At 48.9% G+C, this 25258-nt stretch overlaps 1 protein-coding gene across 6 annotated transcripts in view; it reads right to left on the minus strand.

Annotated features, from left to right (window-relative positions):
• Window positions 1–25258, minus strand: part of PTPRS (protein tyrosine phosphatase receptor type S) — a 158695-nt gene that overhangs the window by 82003 nt on the left and 51434 nt on the right. For all 6 annotated transcript variants that reach the window (XM_030466538.1, XM_030466542.1, XM_030466540.1 and 3 more), the window contains one exon: window positions 15157–15314. In XM_030466538.1, the coding sequence (XP_030322398.1) occupies window positions 15157–15244 (88 nt within the window). In that variant the 5' untranslated portion in view covers window positions 15245–15314. The remainder of the gene's footprint in view (window positions 1–15156; window positions 15315–25258) is intronic.

Raw genomic sequence — 25258 nt, forward strand, 5'->3', positions numbered from 1 at the left:
AAAAGCAGGAGCAAGGTGCCATGTGAAAGTGAAACATTATCAACCCACTCAGAGGGGCTTGGCCAAGATTGTAAGACCCCTGTTTTAAATAAATAAAAATCAGAAACAGGCATTTTCCAGATTGCAGCCTCGCAATTCAGGAGGTTTTGTATCAGTTCAGCAATCGTTCCTCATGAGAATAAGTTAGTCTTGGAAAGACTGGGTTTGAGTTCCACCTAGGTCCAGAGATCACAATAGCTTTTTCTGTCCTTTCTCTGCTACCGAAGTAGCAGAATCTGTGGTGGTTTGTGGTTTTTTGGTTTTTTTACTATCAAAACAGGAGTGGAAAAATCTGGAGCTTAAAAGAACTTTCCTACTATGAGAGGCTTCCTGCAGGGTCTGTGTCTCTGGAGAGAAGGTTGAAAAGACAGGACGGCTGCTGTGTACCTGTGATTCTTCTCTACAGCTTAATGGGAAACCATCAAGTTGAACTGAGCCTTTCACTCCTGCCCACCACCTACGCACTTCCCAAAAAGCAACAGCCAGGGTAAAGCTACACGCTGGATAGTTGCCACAGACTGTAAGGAAGAGACACAGAGCACGGGATGGATGGTGAATATGTAATTGCATCCGCAAAGAGGAGCAGCACAGACACTGTCTGCCTTCTGCCCCAACCTCTGCCACCCCTTCAGACAGCTCTGCTCCAGCCCTGCATCCCCCAGAGCTGCCAAGGGACTGGGTGCTCACCTTCCTGGTCAGCTCTGTGTAGACAACCTCCAGCTGGCTTCACTTTAACAAGCAGAGGCCCAAAGAAGCACGGGTGGTGCTGGCAGCTGCTCAGAAGGGACATGACGCAGACTTACTGCTGGGATCCTGGGAATTCTGAGGCAGACTTTGAGAAGAAGATGAGGAGGTGATGAGGGTGGGGTCTCCTACTTATCCTAGAGACAGCCACACCAGAGAAGCAGGGAATGACGTCAGCCCATGTATGAGGGCTGTGAGCCATGGCAGCTTTCCTCACAGAAGAGGAAAAAGCTGCTGCCTCACCTACCCCTCCTTCCATCCTTCCTTCCTGCCTTCTTTCACGTTACACCAAAGCAGAAAAAGTTTTGAATGCAGTCAAAAAAACCCCAAACAAACTAACCCCACCATCTCCCTGGCTAATGATACACAGATGACAAAACAGTCTGAGAAACTTTACAGCAAGCAAGACTGAAAGATGTCAGAGTGGGGGAAAGGAGGGGACATCTCACCCTTTAAACCCGAATGTCCCTCAGGAACTGCTGCCATGGTGAACAGTGGATGATGGACGAGGAGTGAGGGAGACAGGCTGGCCACCATATGCTTGTCTGAAACATCAAAAGCCAAAGCCAGGGAAAGGGATAGAGGACCCGGAGGTGGTTTGCAGGATGGGAAAGAGGCAGAAGCACAAATGGGTTTAACATATCTGAGCTGACAGCTAAAGGGGAGCAGGGTGCGGGGGTAGAAAAAGCAGAGTTAGGAACCTGTGCCACGGAGCCTTTTCCTTTGCCTCCTGTAGGTCTCCAGACTGAGATGGCTGCTCCTCATGCAGGCACTGCGGGTGGGTTTATGCAATGACAAGGACTTTGGGGGTACATTTAGCCTTGCAGAACACACCACAGAGCCGGAGCTCTGTCTCTACACTACCTCACAATGTTACAGTCACAAAATGGGACAGCCAGCCTGAAAAACTGGCTCAGCTAAGGCAGCTGAATCCTTTCTGGTGGTGCAGAGGGATGTGCAAAGCAGTATGGCAACACTCACCCACTGTGCAGCTCACTGAGTAGTTTCAGGGAAGGCTGAGCAGTGAGCTTGAATAGGAATGAAGGAATGAGGCAGGTCCTGGTGAGGAAATACTTTCCTGGGTCTGAGACAAAACTGATTCTCAAAGCATTTTGTGTCAGCCTCCAAGATCAATACCCTGACATCCTCCACCCTTCCTGCAGCCAAAATGCCTCAGTGCTGGCTCAGGAATATGGGGCAATTGGAGAAATGGATGGGGCTGGCTAACAAGAGCAGACTGAAGACAGCCCCCTGCCCCTCCAGCCTGGCCTCCATGAGCACTCACACAAAGCCAGAACCTGCCCTTCACCATGAAGTTCATGAGGTAAACCCTCAGTGCTGACAGGTGCGGGCCCAGCCAGCGGCACACAGCCTTCCACCTCCATCATGAGGGAAGAGAAGACCCCACACACTTTGCCGCCAGAAATGGCTGGAAGACTAACTATGGCCTGAAGTGCTCCTCCCTCCTGAGCTACAGCCTGCTAGCTTTGGGGCAGGTCCCAGGCAGAAAGCTGCTCCCACAGGGAGAGGGACAACATGTCCGCCATTGTACCCTTCCACCCACTCCCGCCCACACAGGGGAGGCCCAAAGCTGCCACAGCACCAGCACCAGGCTGAACCTGAGGAAAATGCCAGAGGATGGTCCCTGACCACCTTGCTGTATTATCCCAGATTTGGGCAGAATTGGGTAGTGTGTGTGTGTCCCTCTGCCCCTCTCCACACCTCTGATCCCCCTCAGCTCCTTCCCTTCATCTCCCACCACACAGCAGGGACCTGGTGCTGATTTCAGATGGCAAAATTCACCTCTGTGCTGAACACCCCCCTCCTGCCACCCCCAGGAAAAGCACCTCAACAATGGGCCACAAATAAAGACAAAGCCACTTATTCTTTCATCTGGCCCCAGCACACAGAGCAGTGGGAGCCTGGCTGAAAGGGCCCCTCGCCCACAGCAGAACAAATCCACAGAGACAAAAGAAAGCCAGACACAAAAATGCGTATTTTCAATGGTTTTGCTTCCAATTCTTGGTGTCCCTGGCTGCTGGCACAAGTGTTCTGGTGGAGGTCTGGTGCTGGTCCAGCTGAGCCATGGTGTTGGCACACGAAGTGCCTGGGGGTTCACTTCCTTTCTTGGTAAATAAACACTCATTACCCACTCCCTGGGGAGCAGAGGGGTTCACTACTGAACCCCAAACACACCACAGAAATTAAAGCAACAGCAAGACCTCAGCAGGCAAGCCATTTTCTTGCCAGTTTCTCACAGCCTTCCTGAATGCATGGGGCAGCCATCCTTTTGCCCACCATTCACCCTGGACCTTCAACTAATGTCCCTGTGGTGCTGAGTGTGACATTTCCCCTCTGAGCTGCCCACCATGAGAGTGTGCCCACACTATAAGAGAGATCCAGGGCATTTTAGTCAAATGACCACTTTTCTTCTAGCTAAAAAATAACAAACAGATCAAAACCTACCCTTTTTTATGTCTATACGCACACACACCTCTCTGCCTTTCAAGAATGAAGTCAAAAGACGAGGCCATTAAACCATTTATGGTCAGTGTTGTTTTGCTGTTAGCACTGGCACACCCCAATCTGCTCTTCCAGGCTCCAGATGATTCCCATAAGCAGGATTCAGATCTCTGGCTCTGACGCAAATTCGGCTGACCTTGGGCACTCACCCTTCCCCACATCTCAGTCTGCCACACGGAGGTGACAATCCTCATTTCTCACACCTGCCTGCCTGCCTGTCTTTGTCTAGACACTACAAGCAATTTGGAGTAAAGGATGGTCACAGAACAGATCTGTTCAGCACTCAGCACCCTAGGTGGTACTGCACACAGCTATAGCCTCTAAATACTGTAATACAAGCAAAACAAAATAACCATGAAAAATCACAAGAGACAGATCTCAGGGACATTCTTCCACTGGTATTTCTTGGTGGGAGAAGATGAAAAGCAGATGCCAGAGAGTATCTTAGCAATCTCCCAACACCAGGTCATGTTAGCTAGAATGGGGGCATCTCTCTTCATTATTTCTCACACCTTACTAAGTTCAAGAGCATCCATGAAACAACCTGATAGCATCCTCACAGGCATGCAAAGGGTTAAACCCCCCTCTTCTCCTCCCTTTCCCTTTGGTTTTTGGGCTGAAACTTTCTGCTGATCTAGTGAAACTCCATCTCTGTTTTTCTACAACTGCTGACAGTCTCACAATTGGAGAAGGAGCACAAGGTACTCTGACAACTACAGCCCTGGTGCTTTCATCTCTCCTCCTGGAAAACCTCTCCAGGATTGTGAGATCCTGGTCTGGCCATGCACTGAGTGTTTGTTTCCTGGTTTAGGAAACGTGGTGCACATGTGTGTGCTGCTCTGGTCTGCTGGGATGCCCTGCAATGAGGGCTGGGAGTGCTGAGCAGCTGGGAACAGCCTGGGAGGCATGGCCAGAGGAACAGCTTTGTCACCCTACTGAATTTGGGGAAGCAGAGGACAGAAAGAATGGGAAAATCAGCAGGGATAGGGAGAGGAGAGATCAGTGGGGAAAATGCAAGAGAACTGGAGCAAGATGGAGAAGAGGGAGATGTTCAGAGGCAGGAAACTGAAGATTAGATAGAGGAGACAAAGCACAGAGCAGATGAAAACAGGAGAGAGCAGCCAAATGTGAGACAGATGGAGAGTGGGGAGCAAGGATGGGATGGTTGGAATGGGTACATATCTCAAAGCAGCAGCATTAGGGTGTGGGGGAGCTTGCAAGAGGGGTAAAGGCAAAAAAGATGGCTCCAGGATTTACATTTCTCTTCATGAGTGGAGTGAGAACTGGGAGCAAGATTGATGCAGGCAGTGGGGAGGGTCTGTGTGAAGGCACTCAACAAGACTGAAAATACCCTTTGGAGAGGTCCTGCAGAGACTCTGGTCCCCTTGAAATCCATGGTTTTACTGACAAGATTTTCTACTTTTCTTTTTTTTTTTTTTTCCCCTGAGGGCTGTTTCTCAGTGCCTCACAAATAAAATTAAAATGAGGGTTTTCTGACAGAACAAACAAACAGGGAGTGAATTATATTCCATTTCCCCGTCAATAACTTCTCTCCAACCCAGTCGTCTTATCATCATAAAAAGTCCATTAAGCAGTAATTGGGGAGGCAGCAGAATGCAGGGCAGGTCCATGAAACAGAAGCCCGCTCGCTCCCCAACTGGCCTTTTCTGGGAAGGCAGACAGGATAATTATAGCCTTCAGACAGAGACTTCCTCTTACTGTCAGCAGCTCTTGGCTCTCTTCAGGGAGATGGCACTGGAAAGGTTGGGGTAAAAAAAGATCGAGGACATTTTTGTCAGAAGTGCAGTACTTCCACCTTGCTATTCCCCTGCTGCTGCTCCACCAAAGCTCTTCCCTGGCTCCAGAAAGCTGAGCTATGCACAGGGGAGTGCAGGCTTTCCCTTCACTGGACACCAGGCAATGTCATTGAAAGATTACCCCTTTTTCCTTTCTTTCAAGCTCTCAGAGAAGGAAGGACAGAAGGATGCAATCCAGCATGGGATTTAACACAAGCAGAAACTGGACGAGAAAGACCAAGAACTCATTTCATCCACCTTTGCTACACTGGCTGCCCCACAGCCCCCAAAACCTGCTCCTTTCTGATGATTCCTGCCTCTGCTGCCAACTTCCCCCCTTTCCCCTCAGCCAGGATGAGGCAGCAGACCCCTCATAGCTAGCACCATGCCAAGCTCTTCCTGCCATGAGGCTTGAAATTTTGGGGAGCTGGCACATTCATGCAGCCTTCAGGCTCTGATTTGCAATACAGACCCTTTGGAAGAGGAGGTTGGAGCCTGAAGCAGTGGAGGCAGGTTGAGACTGAGGCTACCAAAGATCTATTCCAAGTTTTGACATCCAAGGTGAGAAAAAACACGTTATCCTGCCTGCTGGAGGGGAAGCATAATCCTTCCTTCTGGTTTATTTAAACCAGAAGTTTAAATAGTTAGTTTTCAGGGATGGGGCTGTGCCTTATCACTTAGGAACAGAAGTTAGTATGAAGTTATCCAGGTTCAGCAGGACTTCTCCAGGCTACAATCATCTCTCTGAACGTATGGAAACGATCCACCTCTCTCCAAAACACAAAGGTTATCTGTCACTGCCACACATCAGTCCCAGCCCTGATACAGCCAAGGAAAACATTCTTCCAGCTGGGATTTATGGAAATGATACACACATACAGGATGCAAACTGCTGTACAGGACAGGGAAGAGCTGTCTCTGTTCTATGGGGAGTGGGATGGTATTTTGGGCCTTCTTCCCACCCTAACAACAAAACAGGTATCTGGTACCTCCCCATACTGTGAGAGCTCTGGCATGGTGGAAGCCTGGAGCACCATATGAGCTTCAGTTTAATGAATGAGCAATAGGGGACTAACTTTGGGGTGAAGGAATCTGGATTTTGGCAGTCGAGGCCAGAAAATGTGGCAAGCAGCTGGGGCTCAGCATCAGAACAGGACCCTGCACGTGAGGCAAGAAAGGATGGAAAAGAGACAGCACTGTGCAGCATATGGAATATGCACATGAGAGAACATGACCTAGAAGATACAAGATTGAGTTTGCTTTTCAAGGCACTCTGTGGCCCCACTCCACAAATACCCTCTCCTCATGTCTCCGTTTCCTCACCTCCCTTCTCTTACCAATTCAGATGGAGAGAGCTCCAGGACTGCCAACCACTTCCCTCTCTGCTTACTGCCTGCACCCCGCACAGAGAGGCTGCACCTTCTCCTCCTGGTACAAACCAAACTGAGGGGCAAAGGACCAAGTAGGTGGTAAGGCAGATGGACCTCTGGCCAGGATTCACCTTCTTGGATAACAACACAATGCCAGGAAGAAAGTTCCTCCTTGTGACCAGCAAGAGCTGAAGCAGACGAGCAATGCTGTCACGTAAGATAGCAGCCCTGAGATCAGCTGCTGAAGGGTCAGCACAGGAGCCTCAGCCATGTGGAAGGGCAGGACCTTGGGGCACACAAGTGCTTTCCATCAGCTGTAACAACATCTCATGCCATATTTGTCCACAAGTCCTATAACAAGGCATAATAATCCAGAGCACAGCAAGAAACCCAAGCAGCTATCTTGGCAGTTTAATGAGGGCCCCTTGTCCATCAATGTCACGACTGCCATCCCAAATTGTTTGCAATCAGCAGCTTAAGGCAGGGAGCTCTCCCTTCCCTTGCCATGTTGCTAGGACAGCTTCTGCTCCAGCCATCCCATTGATATTGACATCCTGGAGGAGCTCGATTCACCCCCTACCTGCAGCAGACTTGGCTCTTTATTCAGCTTCCACCTCTCTGAGTCACTAAAGAATAGGAGCCTATGGGAGATACCAGAACATGAAAAACCACCTCTTATGGGACAAGCCTGAAAGAAGAAAAAGCTTAATGAGCAACGATCCCAAATCCTGGGGGGCTGTGCCATCTTAATATAGCCCAACAGAGGTCCTGAGCCACTGAAAAGTGACAGCAGAGTCAGCAGCAGTGGGGAAAACAAACTGCTACAAGCTTCTGCATCTCATGGTCTTTCAGAGAAAGCACAGTGCTAGAAACCCCGAGGATGTGATCAGGGAGATCAGTTCTGATCCTTGGTTTACTGATATGACAGAGACTTTTGCAAAATGTAAACACACAGCCTGGTCCCCTGCCTCCCATTGCCACCTCTGAAGGGGTTGCAACACTACAGATGAATGATCCCAACCAGGATTTGCTGCCTAATACATGCAGGGGTCATCTGGGGATAAAAGGCACACCAGATAAATAAAACATTGTCTGACAAAACTCTGCTCTTTTAATCCAGTAAAAAAAAGCTAGATTATTTCTACTTGCTGGCTGTTGCCTGCTTCTTTCCTTGAAGCAGAGAAGAAGTCTCCTGGTCTACAGGAAAAGAGCAAGGTACAATTCCTAGAGCATAGAATTTGGGGTACTTTCAATTTATGAAATGGGGTACCCATTTTTGAAATGGGGTACATTTGCCATGGAACAAAAAGACTCCTGGTATACAGGGTTGAAACACCTTGACCTGGGTTTTAAGAGTGTATTGAGAGCTTGTAGAACTCATCAATGCAAGGGAAGTCAAGATGAGAGATCTTGAAAACAGGAAACCAAAACCTAATAAAGCCATGACTAATGGATGAATACAACCTTTAACAATCATGAACTTCAGCTCCAACCACACAAGTCATTACAATTTCTGTCTCTGAACCACAGTACTCATCATTCAGATTTGTAGCAGGCACATCAACACGAAAGAATTTATTGAAAGAAAAACAACAAAAAAAAGACCTCGACAACAGTGGTGAGAAACAGCACGGTGGCAACTGAAGAAACTCAGTGCTGGGATAACTAGAGATTCAGTGAGCCACAAGAACTGCAACAGATGAGTGAGAGAGAAATGGAATCATGGAAAAAGAACAGCAAGGAACTCTTCAAGTCTTCTGTCAGACTCTGATGGAGGAAGGTGAAGCTTTGTTAGAACCGGGAAGATTTCTGTGTTTGATACCAGCAGAGAGATGCAAGGGATGGATCCCATCAGAAGGCTGTAATGCAGCCTCTCCAAACACCAGGGCAGAAGATGCCTTCCCCTCCCAGGTGAAGGCAGTCCCTCAAGTGGCAGCTACTGGAACTAACCACAATTAGCAGATCTTAGAAGAAAAGGAGAGTATCAGGGCATTCATTAAAAAAAAAAAAAAACCAAACCCCAAACCAAACCAACAAAAACCCCAAACAGAAAGCCCTCAGAACCAAACAGATCCTACCCACACAGACAGATAAAGAAATATGAGAGCTGAAGGATCTTCCTGGCTCACTGGGGGATCACACCAGCACCAGTCTCAAGGTGATCTTTAATACCTGGACTGAAAAAACCTACAGCATCTTTTGAGAAAGTCATCCAAACAACTCAAAGTCCAGGCTTAAGATTTGTAAGTGCTGGCACACTTAACAGCATGCTCAGACTAACTTCTGTATAAATACATGAATTCTAACAGAGGTGAGAGAAGAAGAGGACACAGCCAAATTAATTTGATTCGATTAATTAAAAAAAACACCAAGTTTCACCACCCCACCACTCTTTAGAGGTTGCATGAGAGTAGGGGGAATTATGCTCATTAATCATGCAGAAAATGCAAAACTATCATCCTCTGAATGAGTTTAAAATAAGGAGAAACCCTTTCAGAATGGGGAGAAATTACTCCCCAAGGCAGCTGAAATTTCTCTTGCAACTTCAAAGGACAATAAATTATTCAAATTGCTCGCGCCACTCCGCATGCTCTCTCACTCTCTCCCCTTCTCAATTTTATGCCTCTGAGTCAATTAAAGGTTTGGAAGACCAGGAGAAACTTTGTGGAATGCTAAACCAGTTGCAGCTCCTTCTATTTCTTTTTTTATTTTATTTTCTTTTTTAAAGCTTTGCTTTTCCTTTCCATCTCAAAAGGATAGAAATGATTCTGTGTGCTGGAGAGGGAATGAGAGGCACTGTTTTCACCCAACCTTGTATGAAACAGCAACACTTCACCTCTGCAACAAGCAGGATGAGACATGCTAAAAATTCCCTCTGCAACAGTCCTGTGAAAACAGGTCAGTCCCTGCTCCTCCATGTCAACTGTTCAAATCATTCACTGCAATATCCTCTGTCAAAGTCTTAGCAGTGGCCATCCAAAACATATTTATAAGTCTCTCTCCTGGCAACCTTCAGGTCTAGGTTAGCTGTGATCTCTTCCATAGTCACACTGGCATCTGCTGTGCCCTTGGACAGAGCAGGAGGCTCCTCTGCCAAACTGTAACATGACTAGTTAGTGTTTGCAGTATGAGAACCCCAAACCAAGGCTGTGACTAATTACACTGGACAACAGCATGGCAAGAGAAGCCCTAGCTGAAGAATGCAAATCTAGACAAGCAAAAGGAGGAAAGGAGGGGTCACAAAGTGCAAGGATGCTCCTGACTCCTGATCCAGCCCATGGTCTGTATGATGGTCAGCTCCACCACATACAGCAGAAGGCATAAAACGTGACTGTTTTCCTGAACTTAAAAAAAATCCCCCCAAATTAAAGGCAGCTGCAGTGCAGGGAACATCACAGCTTTCTAAGGTGGGAACTGGGACCAATTATGTTGCAAGAGAACATCCTTGACTGGAGGGGAAGAGTGGCATAGAGTAAATAAAACTGTTCTGTGGAGATTCTGCCTCCCAGGCCAACTTGAGCCCAGATTCCATCCCACACACTGGAGAACAACATTCCTCTGGTCAGGCGTCCTTGAAAACCACTCTGCTTTGCCTTCTAAGAAAAATGCTGGGCTTGCCAGGCCACAAAAAGGGTGGGAATACCCTCCCAGCTTTCCTTTAGTGACCCAAGATACATATCTAGTTGGGTTTGAAAAGACACAACCACTCAAGGCTTTGCCAGAAAGATGGAAAAGCTGATCTGACCCAAGGTCCTGGTGAGATACCAGCAAGATACTGTCCTTCCTGACAGCACGTGCAAGAACTGCCTGGCTGGACAGCACAGCCAAAGGGGAATATCACAAAGAAAGAAGAATTGGCTTTCTGGTAAAGCCCAAGGCAGAGAGCAAACCCTAGTTTTGGCACCCAGGTATGGTGAAGATCTACATTTTCTCTGTCACAAGTGCTATGTAGATGACATTTTCACACAAGCCATTTGTTTATTAACAAACAGATGCTCTTTTCCCCTAACTTAGCCATCTAATGAAGCTGAGCAGCAAGAACCTCTAGATGGGAAAAAGACACCCATGACTGGGTCCCAAACACCCGTGGCTGCTGCTGTCCCCAGGTGCTCCTCAGCAGAGATTAATCGAATAAGCATCTGTCATCTGGGGCACAGCTGAGACCTGGGAGGTGACAGTCCCCCCCTGCCCCCAAGGAAGCTCTTTCAAAACATGATTTATTTCCTCTCCTGGTCCTACAGAAGACACAAACTGTCCAATTTGAGTTATCTAAAAAAAGACAGGGAGAAAAAAAAAAGAGAGAAAAGAGATCCATCACTCGATCTAGGCAGGCAAGGCTTAATTTAATCAGGCACTTAAACAAGGTGACACAGAAGCTTAATTCTGTGTCCTTGAGTAGGACAACAAGTAGTCCAGAACCCTCAGCAACCACATGCTGGATCACAGCTGGCAGATGGAGAAGGTGACAAAAGAAAGGGGAACTGAGAACCAAGCACAGCAAGGAGGTGTCTCCTTGCCTACAAAGACAACTGCTGCAGGGGGAACACAAGCAGCAAGTGGAGCTGGGGGAGGGAAGGAGGGATCTCTGCCTTCTGGGAGGATGCAATTCAGATGCTGCCTCCTCTTACACACTGAGAGATGCTACTCACTGGAGGAACAATGTGCAATTCCAAGCAGAAACTCCATCACCTACCAACAAACCACAAAATCTCCTATATATCCCCACCCTCTGCTATCCCTCCTGGCTCTCCCTGGCTCCCTCTTTCCCAGCAGGTACTGCCATGTACCCCCACCACTTGTGGGGCAATTCAGCCTCACCACACTTCAACACCATCCCTTCTCTCTCAGGGTAATGTGGTTGCTCAGTCACAAATCAGTCTCAAACCCTCACAAATGGAGCTGCTTTCTCCCACAGTGAAGAAAGATTCACTTCCCACTGCTGCTGTCTTTAAATGTCTATCAAGTCCTAAGATGGAGCCTCCTTGATTTTTACTACCATTTTATCTGACAACTGCTGTCTTGGCCAATGACAGATCAAAGCTAGGGTCTCCAGAGCTAAAAGCTAATCCTCTCTGGATAAGAGGACAGGAGGGACCGGGCAGAGATACACCTGGAAGACACTGATCTGCAGCTCAGAGGAGCCATGCAGCCACGGCACAGATCACACATGCTCCAAACACCATTCTTCAGCTCCCGAAACACAGCTTTGCCAAGCCTGAGCATGGACCTCCACAAGCTCCTCTTCCAACCCACCACAAGTTTTCCATCCTCTCCACAAGCCCCACAGGCATGGTACAACCCTTGCTGCCATCTGCTGCCAACCTCCACGGAGGCACCGAGCACGAGAGCCCCCGCACACGTGTGCCCAGCATGAATTACTGTGTTCTGCAAATTAACGATGGAGCAAGGGCAATTAAAAGGGAAGAAAGCTAGGGTAATGCATCATAAAAGGGGCTTTTTTTCCTTTTATTTTGTCAATTGCAATTTAGATTTAATTATTTATGGTAATACTTCAGAGGGTGCTAGTAAGCGCTCTGTAACGTGATTTATAAAAGGAAGGAAATCTAAGTAATAAGTAATGTTCACGACTGCAACTGCTATTAAATCCTTGCAGGGGTGGAGAGAGCCACACACCAGCCTTCTGTGTATGCAAAGTACCAATTAGCAAAGCACTATTGTAAAACGCAAAGGTTTAATCAATGGGAAAAATCCACTTGAAAACAGCAAGCATGCTGATTTCACTTATAAAATTACTGCATTTCTATACAGTAAGTGCCTTTTATCTGCAACTGTGAAGCACTTAATATGGGCTCGTTGTTCCTTTGGGTAGCACAGGAGGACAGGAGTACCTGACCACTGTCCTGAGCTCTGGTCAAAAGCAGCTGTAACCTGCTCAGTGCAGGCAGAACAAACTGGGCAGCTGTGAAACGAGACTGACCTTGCACATGTACAGAATGAGACATTTGAAGGTGCTCACTGAAGAGGTTTTATGACTTGGGCTGTGTGCATGACCAGAAAACAGCAAGGCTTGGTTCTGTGCCCAGGTATGTCAGCAGTTTGGGAAACCATTCCTCTCCCTGGACCCATCCCCAGCACTCTCTGTGCTCTCTGGTTTTTGAGCAGCTCCCAGGAGCACCAGGCTTGCCTCTTTGGCTGTGCCACACATCAGGGCACAGCTTTTGGAGAAGGCATCCCTTGTCTCACTGCAGTTAATGCCCATTAATGTTACTCATACAACCAGCCAAATCCTTAACAAAATGATAACATGTTCCAGTGAATGAGAGGAGGCTGAAGATCATCAGGGAGTTGGCCATTTCCAGTTCTGTGGTTGCCCTTCACCACACAGAAGAAACAAAGAAAGTGTCCACATGCAACCAAAGAAAAAGGGAAGGAACAGGTCTGCTTTATACCTTCCAATTATTCTCCTCTTCAGCTTCATGAGGAGGAACAGCAGGCATAAAGCAGTGTGGTGCTTTGGTTTTTTTAAATTTCAATAGCAGTTTCCTTTAAATAGAATGTTCCTGCCACAGAAAGATTTAAATCACTGACGGAGATCAATTAGCCTCAGAAACAAGGGAAGTATTTTAATGGCCCTTTGATTGCAGAGGCCACAGCTCCTCTGTGCTGAAGGAGGAGGGGAGTTGGAGCTTCCAGTCCTGAGTTTTGCTGCAGGGGCAGACAGTGCCCTACCAAGATGGGAAGGATGGTGGTTGGTGCCCTCCCAATGTCCCAGGGATTTCCTACCTGGGATGGGGGCTTCCCAGCAGGACAGGGGCACTGCCTGGCATGGTTGCTAAGGCCCTGCAGCCCCTCTGGTGAATGAGGGCAGGAAATGGGGTCAGCGTGGTGGCAAGCACCAGCCAAGTGGAAGCTGGCCAAGGGATTACAGGAGAGGCAGTGTGAGAGAGCCCTGAGCCATCTGATGGGAGAGGACATAGTCAGAATAGAGTGACAGCTCCTCACACAGCCTCTGCAGTTGTGACAAAGCTGTTTGGGGAGCTCTGCAGCCCAGTTTGGATGGTGCCAACCAGCCTGGTACAGGTCAGGTCTCTCTAGGCAGAATTCAGCAGCCCCTCCAAAACCAGGAGCTCTCAACTCACCATCACCAGCTGCAGAGCCATTCAAACCACTGGCACGTAACAAGGAGCACCCCAAGGGCAGAGGAGGTCAGGGAGGTGCTGAAAGGCTCTCCAGGTTGGGAGAAAAGCCCACATTTGGTCCAGCCTCATCTGCAGATCCAGCAGGTAAGAGCAGCCCTGCCTCAGGCACCCGCTCCTATAATCTGTACAGTTCCCATGTGTGAGCAGCAAGAGGAAAGAAGAAAGCACAAAACCAGTTCAGGATCCAAGGACACTGCAGAACTACAGGAGAGTGAAACCTGGCTGCTAGCAGCAAGATGTCTGCTGAGCAGTGACAGATTTCAGCAGGGCTTGGGCCATGCAAGTGGTGCCTTCTGTGTCTGATCAGCATCAGCCCTTCCTGAGGGTGTATTTCCACCCAAAGTGCTTCACCGCAGTCAGACAGCATGTGGGATCTTCCAACTATGCTGGAATCTCTGAAATCTCACCCCAGAGAAGCAGGAACAGACCAAATCCAAACCAAATCCACAGAAGAACTGAAGTCACAAGGCCATGCAGCCCAGCTCACTTCCCAGGCTTACTGAATGCAAAAGAACAAAAGGGAACATTCACCTTTCTGCACGTGAACGTTTCTCCCTGCTAAGAGGGGCTAAGCATGAACCAAACAAAACTCAGGAATGAGGCAAGGTCAAACATAACCCCACTTGCCTACTGGAAAAAGAGAAAGCACTGTTCAAAAAACAAAATCTCCCAGCAACAAAAGGTTGAGGATCTGTTCAATCCCCCGTGACCGCGTCATCTTAATAAACCCCGATAACGAAGAGATTACATTAAAGGCTGTCAAGGGCTGTGCTGACCAGAGCAGCCCTCTCACCAGCTTCAAGCAGCTTTTCTGGGGAGGTAAAAAAGTCATAATTCAATCAGCTTGGAAGACCCTATTCCCCACTGATCCCAAGTGATCAGCCTTCATGCTGAAGGAACATTACATTTGAGCTGCTGAAGATTTCAGTGCTTTTTTTTTTTTTTTCTCCCCTTTTCATTTCTTAAAGCAAGAACTGAAAGGCAGCAAAGATAAAAACTGTGTTAAACTGGAACTGGTCCACTCAGGGAAAGAAGAAACATAATGCTTTTTCTTTGGATGCTGTTCTGAATCCAGCCCCAGCGAGTAACATGACAATGGTCACTAGAGTCTGACAGATGCCTGAAAGGCAAGAGTGGGAGAAGACAATATGGGAGAGTTGGGTGGAGATGGGGAGGGAGAAGGGGGAGGAAAGCTCCAGGAGAAGGAGGAGGAAAGCTCCAGCATGAGCTGTCAGGCAGTTCCCTTCCCTCCTCTTCAGCTCTCCGGCAGCCTCCGGAGCAGTCCAGGATTTAGAGCAGGCTGTGAGGACCTGACTGCACAAAATGTCCCTCTAAGGTGGGACTGGGAACAACACAAGGCACAGGTGGAAAGTTAAAGATGTTGGATAAACAAAACATCCTCAGATACCAAGCAGTCCCTTAATGCTAAAAAGGTGGGGGATGTGTTGCTGGCTCTAAGCACTCAAGTCTGCTCCTGCTCTTCTTCTCCAGGGGTGAAAAAAGGGGGACAGCAGAGTCACTTACTTTCAGCCACGCAGCCTATCAGCAGCACGGAGAAGAGGTTCACGAGAGAGACCAGCGAAGACATCCCTGGACTGGGAAGGATCCTCATCCTCTGAACAGCCTTCAGCCCCAGCCAGGGGTCAGTAGGACTCACAGTGTCTCCCCAGCGTTGTCACCACCTGCGGATGCACAAAGGCAGAGGAGAGAGGTCAGGAGAGGAGGGAGGGCAGAGGGAGCGCACAGCCACACGGAGCTGGAGAGGCGGTGGGATGCTGAGAAGGCCACTGGTGTGCAGGGGCTCTGTGGGAGGCCCAGCAGCCCTCGGCCTCGGTGCCACCAAGGGCTCAGCCAGCTCCATGGCCAAGAGGAGTGGTGCAGACAGTGGCTGGGCTGCTCCAGTCTCCCCTGCTCGGCAGGTAATGGTGAATTTCCAGGCAGACACTCACAGAGGGAGGGAAGGGCGCAAGGAAAAGCAGCGTGACCTGGAGGCACTGAGTGTGCAGAGCCCCTGTTTAAAGTTTAACACCCGTCAGCTTCCCTCCCTTCCCCAACACGGGAGAAAGTGCAGCACTGGCCAAGCTGCACATGAGCAGTGAGGTGTGAAGGGATCTGACCTGACAAGGCCCAGGGACCCTCTTAAAGGGCGATTTTTCCACTAAAGCGCAGGGAGGGCGAAGAAAAACTGAAACCTCACACATGAGAAACCCAGGAAGGAGAAAAATAAAAAATCCCCCACAAAAGGGAAGATGAAGCAGGAGATATCTCCCCCGTGTTCCTTTTTGTTTGCTGAGGATCCGTGCAGTTGAGGGAGGGATTCTCTCTGTGCTCTGCAGCACTCACCCCAGCACAGCAAACCTCAACCTCAGCCCTGATTTCCAAAGTGCCCCTTGCAAGGCAAACACACACTGCTGAGCCCCAGGCTTCTTACCATGGCTGGGATCACAGCAGCTATTCTAGCAAAGTCCCTACCCCACTCAGTGCCTCAGTTTCCCCACCTAAAACACACAGAGGTATCCTATTAGGGAGCTGACATGAAACCAGGAGAGCCAAAACCTGGAGGTACCTGGGGGTACCAGAGCTGATCCTGATAGATCCTGTCCAGCAAGTAAACAGCTTCCAAAGGACAGGGGAGAGATTTTTCTCCTGACCACTGCTGCCCTGGGCATGGCAGAAGGTGCCTGTAGAACAGCAGCTCATCCTTGCCCCTTGTCCTGCCTGTTCCCCTTGTCCTGCTGGCACATTGCCATGGAGACAACTCCTGGCTCCAAATGGAGCTGCCTGCTTAGAGCTTTATCCTGATCCCTCTGCAAAGCTGGAATGGCATTAAGGGAGCTGTATTCTTAGCAACTACCCCAGTCCTCTGTGTCAATACTGGTAAATGCTTCTTCCAGTGACAGAAGTGAGCTTTGCCACAAAAGGGCCAAAACCAAGAGTGAAAACTGCAGCCACAACCTCCTGATAGGGTCAGCAGCTCCGAGGTTCCTCCACCAGACAGACTCTGAGCACCAGAATAATGGGTCAGAGTTGTGTGAAGGACACCCTCAGATCTGTACAGATTCCTTCTTGCTATCAGTTACCCCAATTAAAAATCAAACCCGGGGCTTATCATCTTTTGGAGAAAAGCCAGGTAGGAGATACTGTACAGTGATCAAAAGCTTTAAAAGGACTAAGGGGATAGTGAGGTACTTAAGCTTTCTGATACACATCAGGGTTTGAGACCATCAGGCAGTGTGAAGGGGCATTTTAATCTTTTTCTGTCCCATTAACTCTCCAAGGCTGAACAATACAGAAATAAAAGAAAAGCCAGGATAAACAAGAAGTCCCCATATGTACTTGGCCCTAAAGAGCAACTTTTCAGAGCAAGGCTTTGGACTTGCACTTTGAGGATTACAAAGCCTCTGCTGTGAGCTCTCTGCTAGTCTGGATCCATCACTCCTCAGCACTGGCTTGTGAAAACCCAGCATAAATACTGAAACTCTCACAAAAAAAAAAAAAAAAAAAAAAAAAAGAGGGAAAAAAAAATCTGGATTATACCACTGGAATCTCATCAAGTGTTTGCTCTAGACACACTCAGAGAAACAGGCAGAGGTTCCAGCCAGACTTCATGTGGGGTTTGCAGGGTTCCAGGGTGCAGAACACACTGGGGTTTCTTTTGTTGTTGTCAGAGGCAAGCAGAGACCAGGAACATCATGAATAGCTGTGATTGTAACTGTTAATTAAACTGGGGATGTGGTATCAATGCCAGCACAACAAATGGAACTGAAATGCTGCTCGTTGGCTCTCCCTGCTTCAGTTAGGCACCTCCTGGTTCCCACCAAGTGAGGCTGGAGGGGGAGAAGAGTAAATATCCTCCCAACCATTTTAGCTCCCTGTGTTAAAAAAAAAAAATAAAAATAGGGCTAGCTCAGCCAACACTTTACAAACTCCTATTTTTCTTTATCAGAGCAACATCACCACAAAGACAGCCACCAAACATCTCCCTGAGTCCTGCCTTCTCAACACGGCAGCACCACTGACCCTCTGCAGCTCAGAGCAGCCAAGAGGCTGTGCTGTCCCATGCACCATGGCCCCAAAGTCCCCCCAAGGATGGAGCTGGATGCAGGCATAGCAGGAAAATGTTCTGCCTCCTCCAAAGAGAGCAGCCTGGCAGCTCCACTCTCCCACATGGAGCCCAGCTTTTCATGCCATCCAACAGGCTCTGATAGAGAAGGTCTTGTCCCACATCTAGTGAAGCTTTTCATGCCATATAATGGGCTCGGATAGAGAAGGTCTGGTAAAGGGGATGGAGCAACAGCTCCAAGATTAGAGAAGGAGATGCCAGAGGGTGACACTTCTGCTCCGGTGCTAATGTGCTTCCTGAGCCCTTGATGGAGACAGAAAGTGCTGGCAGAGATATTAGGACATGTCAGCTTCAATCCAGCAACTCATCCTTCAGAGCAGGTACGTCACTGGCTGCCTCCCCTCAGGTAGAGGATTTTCAGGACAGCAAGATGTGCACCCCCCCTGATTCCCCTGTGGATATCAAGGAGAGTCTGGGACAGGAGTTTGCTGTTTACTTGGTAGCACCCTGGCAACAGGGAGTCTGGAAAGACTCCTCTCCACTGCACACTCCCTGCCAACAATGCAGAACATGCAGTATTTGGAAACCCAGCTACCCTGCCACAAGGTTCTCCTTGCTGGTGCCGGAGTCAGGTGGGAACTGGTTGGGTGAAGGCTCAGACCACAACGGTTTCATCAACCCATCCTCACCCATCCTCTGTGTGTGCACAGCTCACCTGGTCTGTGCTCTTTGGAGCAGGTTTGCAGCACTCCTGCCTCTCTGCTGAGCACCCAACCAAGCTCCTGGCACCACACAAGTAAACATAACAGCAGCTCTGCTCCATGGACCTGTGAACCCTCACTAAATTCTCTGGCACAGGATCTGCTGCAACACAAACAAACACATCATAGACCTCAATCCTTGCTAAAGAATGTAATTAAGTGAAGCCATGGCCCCTAGTGGGGTCAGATTTGTGCTAGATACGGTCACATTTCAGGAATAAGATTAATTCTTACAGTAAAGGAGCTCCTGTAAGCATTCATTCTCCTGCCTGACCTTTAGCTCTGTGTACATATGTGCTTCTCATGGGCACCGAGCAAAGCATCCTGAAAAGTATTAAAAATAACAGAACTGAGAAATTTCCACAAGAAGCAGCTTCCCCATTGTGGCTCCTCCAGCCAGCACCAAGCTCGAGATCTCCAGGGACCCATGGGTGCTAGGCACAAAGGGGAAAATGCTCAGAAGCACCTACATTTTTTAAGAGCTTAAGTTCCACTGAGAGTCAAAGGGACTTAACCTAAACCACTAAGATGCTTTTGAAGATTTTCCTCCCAGCAACTCCCATTTCAGAGGGTGCTGGACACCAAACTCCCTTAAGCTACTTTGGGTACTGGAAGGGATACAGGAGGAGGGGGCTTTATCTCCAGGCTAGCTGGGGCTAGCTTAAAGAGGAAGCCTGTGGGAAATGCTGCTAAAAACAAATCTCTGCACAGTTGCAGGCAATGGGATGGGTCAGAGTAATGCAGATATTTTGCCATATGTTATTTTTTCTTAGCCCCCCATAGAGCCTATGATTGAAAGGTTTGCTCTCCATTTAAAAAAATGCAGGGGTGAGGGCTAACACCTTCATTCCAGATTCATTAGAACATAACAAACCAAAAAGAAACTAAATATCACAAAAATATATTTGGATTTATCTTCTGTTCCAGCTGGATGCAAAAAGGAGAAAGGCAGCTCTAAAGAAATTCTCTGCAAAAAGTTCCACACAGATCTAGCAGATGATTAAACATCTTCATCTGCAGTAGCTGCTGAGGGAGAATTACTCCCATTAGACATATCAATCGAAGCAAACACCTTGCAGGCAGAGGGCTGCACTGAGGTCTCTTTCCCTTCCAGCAGCACTGGCTCAGTTTGTGCTGCATATTAACAAAGGTCAGTGGGTCACTTCGTTTCCTCCCAGCAACCTCTTTAAAGAAAGGAAGAAAAGCTTTTAGCACAACCACCAACTCATTTGTCACCAGCCCTGGGGAGATGAGAGATGAAATTTGAATTCACCACCCTACATTTCCATCTTGCTCCTGTCTAAGACCCTGTCCTGGTGGCTTGTGTGAGGTGGGCATCTTGCTTGGATCAGCATCCTTGGATCAGCCTCCTGGCCCAGGATCCCACTGTGGGACCTTCCCCATGGGTGATGGGGAGGAAGGAGATGCCAATGTGCTGTCCCTGGAAGCCTGCCTGGCTCATATCTCCCCTCTCAGGTTGCTTTGCTGGCAGATATCTGCCTCTTTTCCTGGGGAAACAGAGCATGAAGACAAGAGCTTCAAAGTATGTGTGTCTGACATTCACTCCTCCCTCCCCACGCACTGCAAGCTGACCAGCTAAGCCCTGTTTAATAGGGGGGGAGAGACCAGAGCCATCCCAGTTCCTCATCAGGCACTTGAAAAGCAGCACTGGGGCAGAGCTGGAGATGCTGCTGATGCCTCTGACTGAAAAGCAGCCACTCGACCTCCGGTCTTGGTTAGACAGGAAAGCCCCCAAGGATGCTCACCCAGAGATGGATCTGCATGTGATGGCACCACTGCTGCTCAGGGGAGAGAAAAACACAACCCAAAACCTGTCAGCCACAACAGCAAAATGCTCAAAGTCCCAGCAAGACCTAGTGCCGGAACCATGCACATCCCCCACAACAGGGAGACTCCCAAAATGCTCTTCAGACCTCCCTGTGCCTGCTTAATCATGCTCAGCAAAGTCTCCAAAATGATTTTTGCCTTCTGAGACATTTCATCTCAGCAAAGACACCTTGGAGCAGTGGGAGCTGCTGGGACACAGGGTACAGCAGTGCTCCTGTCTTCCATGGGACCCCACAGCACCTCAATACACTTCATAAAACAAATTCAACCTCCACCCATCAGCAAAGCTCACCTCAAGACTAGCTGGTGGATTTAGATGGGCTGTGCAAGGTTAGATCTCAGAGACACAAGATTCTGCCCCAAAAATGAGGTGATGGAGTATTTCCAAGTCAGCCCCTTCCCCTCTGAAGCTGCTGGACACAGTTCCTCCGCTCCCCTCAAATCCAACTCTCCAGCCCACTTCAAAATTCAGGCCATGGTCTTGGCAAACACAATTAGAGCAGCCAGTAGAGCTCCTTCAGAGCTAAGCATGACTATTTATCTATCAGGAAGTTACTTAGATCTCATAAATATATATATATATTTACAAGAAAGAGGCAGAGTATTATCTTCCATGGGGAAACAAGCACAGATGGAAGGAAAAAAAAAGCGCTTTGATCAGGACTGTCACAGTCTTGTACGTCTCTTTTCATCCCCAGATCTCCAAGTGCTTTAATATGACAGCATTATTCCTTTTTACAATGTGGGAAACCAGAAGAAACTGCACATTCAGACAGCACTCTGAGCAGAAAGCCACACTGCCTCTCACTGCCTTTGCACACACACACACACACACACACACACACACACACACACTTTTTTCTTTTTTCCTGCGTCATTTCTGGTCCTCCCACACACGTCAAGTCCCCAGCACTGTCCCCAGGCAACAGGGACATTTTGGGGTGCAGCACTGAGGGTGCTGGAAGAGATGTTGCTCCCTGCTTGGTGGCACAGTGAGGGTTCAGCTGTGGTCACTGCAGGAGATAGGAGACAGGAGAGCTCTGAGTTGGGTTTGAATCATCAGGAGAAATTAATTTCCCACCACCACACTCCTGGCAGTGACAGCTCTGACAGGTGGGGATGTACCCAAGGTGGGAAGTGTTCTGCAGGTGCAGAGGGGACATTGCCACAGCCAGAGGCAACCTGCAGCCAGAGGAGGAGGAGGAGGAGGGGGAGGAGGAGGAGGAGGAAGCACAGTTCCTCCAGCCTGGGACCCAAAGGACCTGCAGTGAAGGCAGAGCAAAAATCCCATGCTGGTGGCAGCACCACAGCACTGCCAGGTAGAGGGAGGCAATGCTGGAGTGACCAGAAAACCCAGGAGCATCCTCCTGGACCCACCACAGAGCTGGGATGAAGATGTGGCCTCTCCTCTGCCTCTGTGCATGCAGGGCAGAAGCCGAGCTCTCCACTGGGATGCCCAAAGGTGTCAGGCAGGGAAGAATCTGACCCAGGACCCCATTTCCCTCTGCCCCTTCTCCTCACTCCCACCCAAGCACACCCCATCCTTCAGCATTTACCACCAAACATCCCAAACCTCAGCCAAGCACCCGACAGCCGCAGCGATCCTCAGCAACTGCATTTCCTTCTGGTTCAAGGTAATGTATTGCAATTCTTTTCTTTTTTTCTTTTCCCTCCCAGGCCTTCCAGTGTTATTTATTTATTTAGGAAGTCATTCATCATTAGCCCCAACTTCACTGCCCGACAGACTGGGAGTTCCTTGGGGCACAGACCGCGTCTCGTCTCGGCGCTCACTACACGCCCGCCGACAGCCCTGGGTAAATAAGCATCCTGCAGCCCCAGCACAGGGAACAAACACCCTCTTCTGGGAGAAAATCACACTCAGGAGAGGAGCCCCCCTCCCAAAGCACCCACACGCCAAATTTGGGAGCAGGGCAGGTGGGTGATGCTGGGATTCTGCAACATGCTCAAGGCTCGAGGGCAACCATGGGGCAGGGAAGGAGCACGCAGCACCAAACCACTTTGGGCCATGCTGTCACCCAGGATGATCTATGGTTTTAAGAAATACCAAAATGGTTTTTTTTAATTTGGCTCAAATGTTTTCAGTGGGTCAGGATTCCTGATCAGAGAAGGCACACATGTCCACTTCTCATCTACAGCATGTGCAGCAGGCTGCAGTTCCGTGGTGCACACACCATCCCTTGCAAGAGATTTAACATGATTTATTGTCAGGTTGGTTGCTGAAGTTTTTGAGCTGGCAGGAGCACTTAGACCTCTCCCCATCACAGCCATCCTTTCCTTGACCTGGACAAAGTGGCCATAATCATCATCAGACCTTTTCCAAATCACAGATATCAAACAGGACTCAAACAAAGCAGAGAGAAAAAAGAAAACACTCAACAAAGAGCCCAACCAGACAATAGCCCATCACAGCAAACTGCAACAGCTTTTGTCATATCTGGAGACCAAGCTAAGAAACAGCATTTTTCCACCCCAGAAGAAATGAAGGTTCAGTATCAGTGTTCCACCTCATGGGGGAGGGAAAACTTCCTGGACTCCCATCTGTGTGTGTTGAAGTAAGAACGCATGAGAAAACCACTGAAAAATGAGAACCCAGTGCCCTTCTGCCTTGCAGAATGACAGGAAGATGACTTGCCCAGGGAAGAGCCCATCCAGATGGCATCTGTCCCTCAGAGCTGGCTAATCCCTCTAGCTTTGGCTCACCGCTCCCTTCACAAGAACTTGGATGCTGCCACATCTTGGAACTTTCTCCACCCTCCAAATCACTCATCCCGTCTGCCAGGTCTGCACAAGGACTCTCTTTGCCATAAGAGGGTAGTGAGGACCCCCTCCTGCATCCCAAGACCTCCAGAAAAGCAGGGACTCAAACCCCATCCCTGGGGCTGACACTACTGCTCCTCCTCAAAGGCATCTCAACTGCTGGCAGAAACCTTCCTGGCCTTCCCCCAGCTCCTCCACAGTTTTCTGCTGCCCTCTGAGGCCAACTGAAGCTGCTTTCTCATAAAATAGGTGGTTGGGACTGAGGAGTTTTGTGCAAACCCTCCCCTGAGGATAACACAGGTGGGTTCCCAGCCCCACAGCCAGGCCATGAACATGGGAGGTCCTTCAACTGCCCCACAAAGGTCCTTTAACTGCCCCACAAAGGTCCTTTAACTGCCCCACAAAGGTCCATTGCTCCATGTCAGGACTGCACCCATGGGATGCAAGGTGCCCACCTACTGCTGCTACAGCTTTGTGTTCAGGAAAAGCATTTTTCACCAGAGTTCAGAGCCCAAGCAGAATACAGAGAAGAGATGAAAAATTGGAAGGGGAAAAAAAAGAAGGGAGGAAAGGAAAAGAGAGGGAAGGGAGGGGAAAAGAGAGGGGAAAAGAGAGGGGAAAAGAGAGGGGAAAAGAGAGGGGAAAAGAGAGGGGAAAAGAGAGGGGAAAGAGAAGAGAGGGGAAAGAGAAGAGAGGGGAAAGAGAAGAGAGGGAAAGAGAAGAGAGGGGAAAGAGAAGAGAGGGGAAAGAGAAGAGAGGGGAAAGAGAAGAGAGGGGAAAGAGAAGAGAGGGGAAAGAGAAGAGAGGGGAAAGAGAAGAGAGGGGAAAGAGAAGAGAGGGGAAAGAGAAGAGAGGGGAAAGAGAAGAGAGGGGAAAGAGAAGAGAGGGGAAAGAGAAGAGAGGGGAAAGAGAAGAGAGGGGAAAGAGAAGAGAGGGGAAAGAGAAGAGAGGGGAAAGAGAAGAGAGGGGAAAGAGAAGAGAGGGGAAAGAGAAGAGAGGGGAAAGAGAAGAGAGGGGAAAAAAAAAGAGGGGGAAAAAAGAAGAGAGGGGAAAGAAGAGAGGGAATAAGAGAGGGAACAGAAGGAAGGAAATAGATTAATGAGGAACATGAGACCAGTTTGTCAGTTCCAGCTTAGAGTGCTGGGCTGATGTAGGATGTCACCTACATCCCTCTCCAGCTCTCTCAGAGGAACAACCTTCTCATGAGAGGCAACTGCTGATCCACTGCCTCCATTTGTTACCTGCTTCAGTGCTGGGGCTCCTTGGAGCTCTCCAGTGAACCCAACACCAAGCACCCAGGCAGCTTGATGTGCCCCAGGGACCACTAACACCCTGAAATTCATTCAGATTTTGAATTATACCTGGGGGAAGAAACAGGAGGACTATGAACTACAACAGAAACACCCCCAAAAATCCTCAAACCACATGAATACACACAACAGCCCAAAACTTAACAACAAAACTAACTCCAAAGACAACATTCTGGAGAATTTCCATTACAACTAGAGACCCAGACAAGGACCCCACTCTCTCACACCCTACAGCAACTCTAACATGAAGTTAGTCTGGATTTACACTAAGACACAGAGGAAAACAACCACCTGCTCATCATGTTCAGGATTTTCCATGGCCAAGAGATGCAGAGGGACCCCCTGTGTTTTATCATTCTAGAAGAGGCAACTAAAGTTCAGAGGCAACTCAAGCCCACATACAGGCAAGCCAAAAGCCTTGAGAAAGAAAAATGGGAAGAAATTCATCTCCATCTATGGCCTGTATGTGACATGGCCCCTCCTGTCTGCACAGCCCTGGGCAGCCAGGCTGGAAGATGAGACAGGGGCACTGCAGTCCCTCTGCAAGGATGGAGCAGCTCAGCTTATCAACAACAACACAAATGAGAGGAAATAAAAGTAGTGAAGCAAAGATGCAAAGCAGAGCCTAATCCCTATCTGGTGGTAAATGAAAAGGATTGTGGCAACAGCAGAGCTGAGGATCTGGATTATTTCTTCACACCCCATGGAAAAGGCACGGTCGTGCTCCAGCGAGGAAGGGTTGGAAGCAGGGATGGCAAGAGGAAGCAGACTGGAAGCAGGAGGAGGGTGATCCTGGCTGCTCTGCACAGCACATCCCAGGCAGGGAGAATCCTGAGGATCCTGAGCCATGGTGAGAAGGACAGGGG

This window comes from Calypte anna, chromosome 28 (assembly GCF_003957555.1).
Source record: "Calypte anna isolate BGI_N300 chromosome 28, bCalAnn1_v1.p, whole genome shotgun sequence".
Classification (NCBI taxonomy): domain Eukaryota; kingdom Metazoa; phylum Chordata; class Aves; order Apodiformes; family Trochilidae; genus Calypte; species Calypte anna.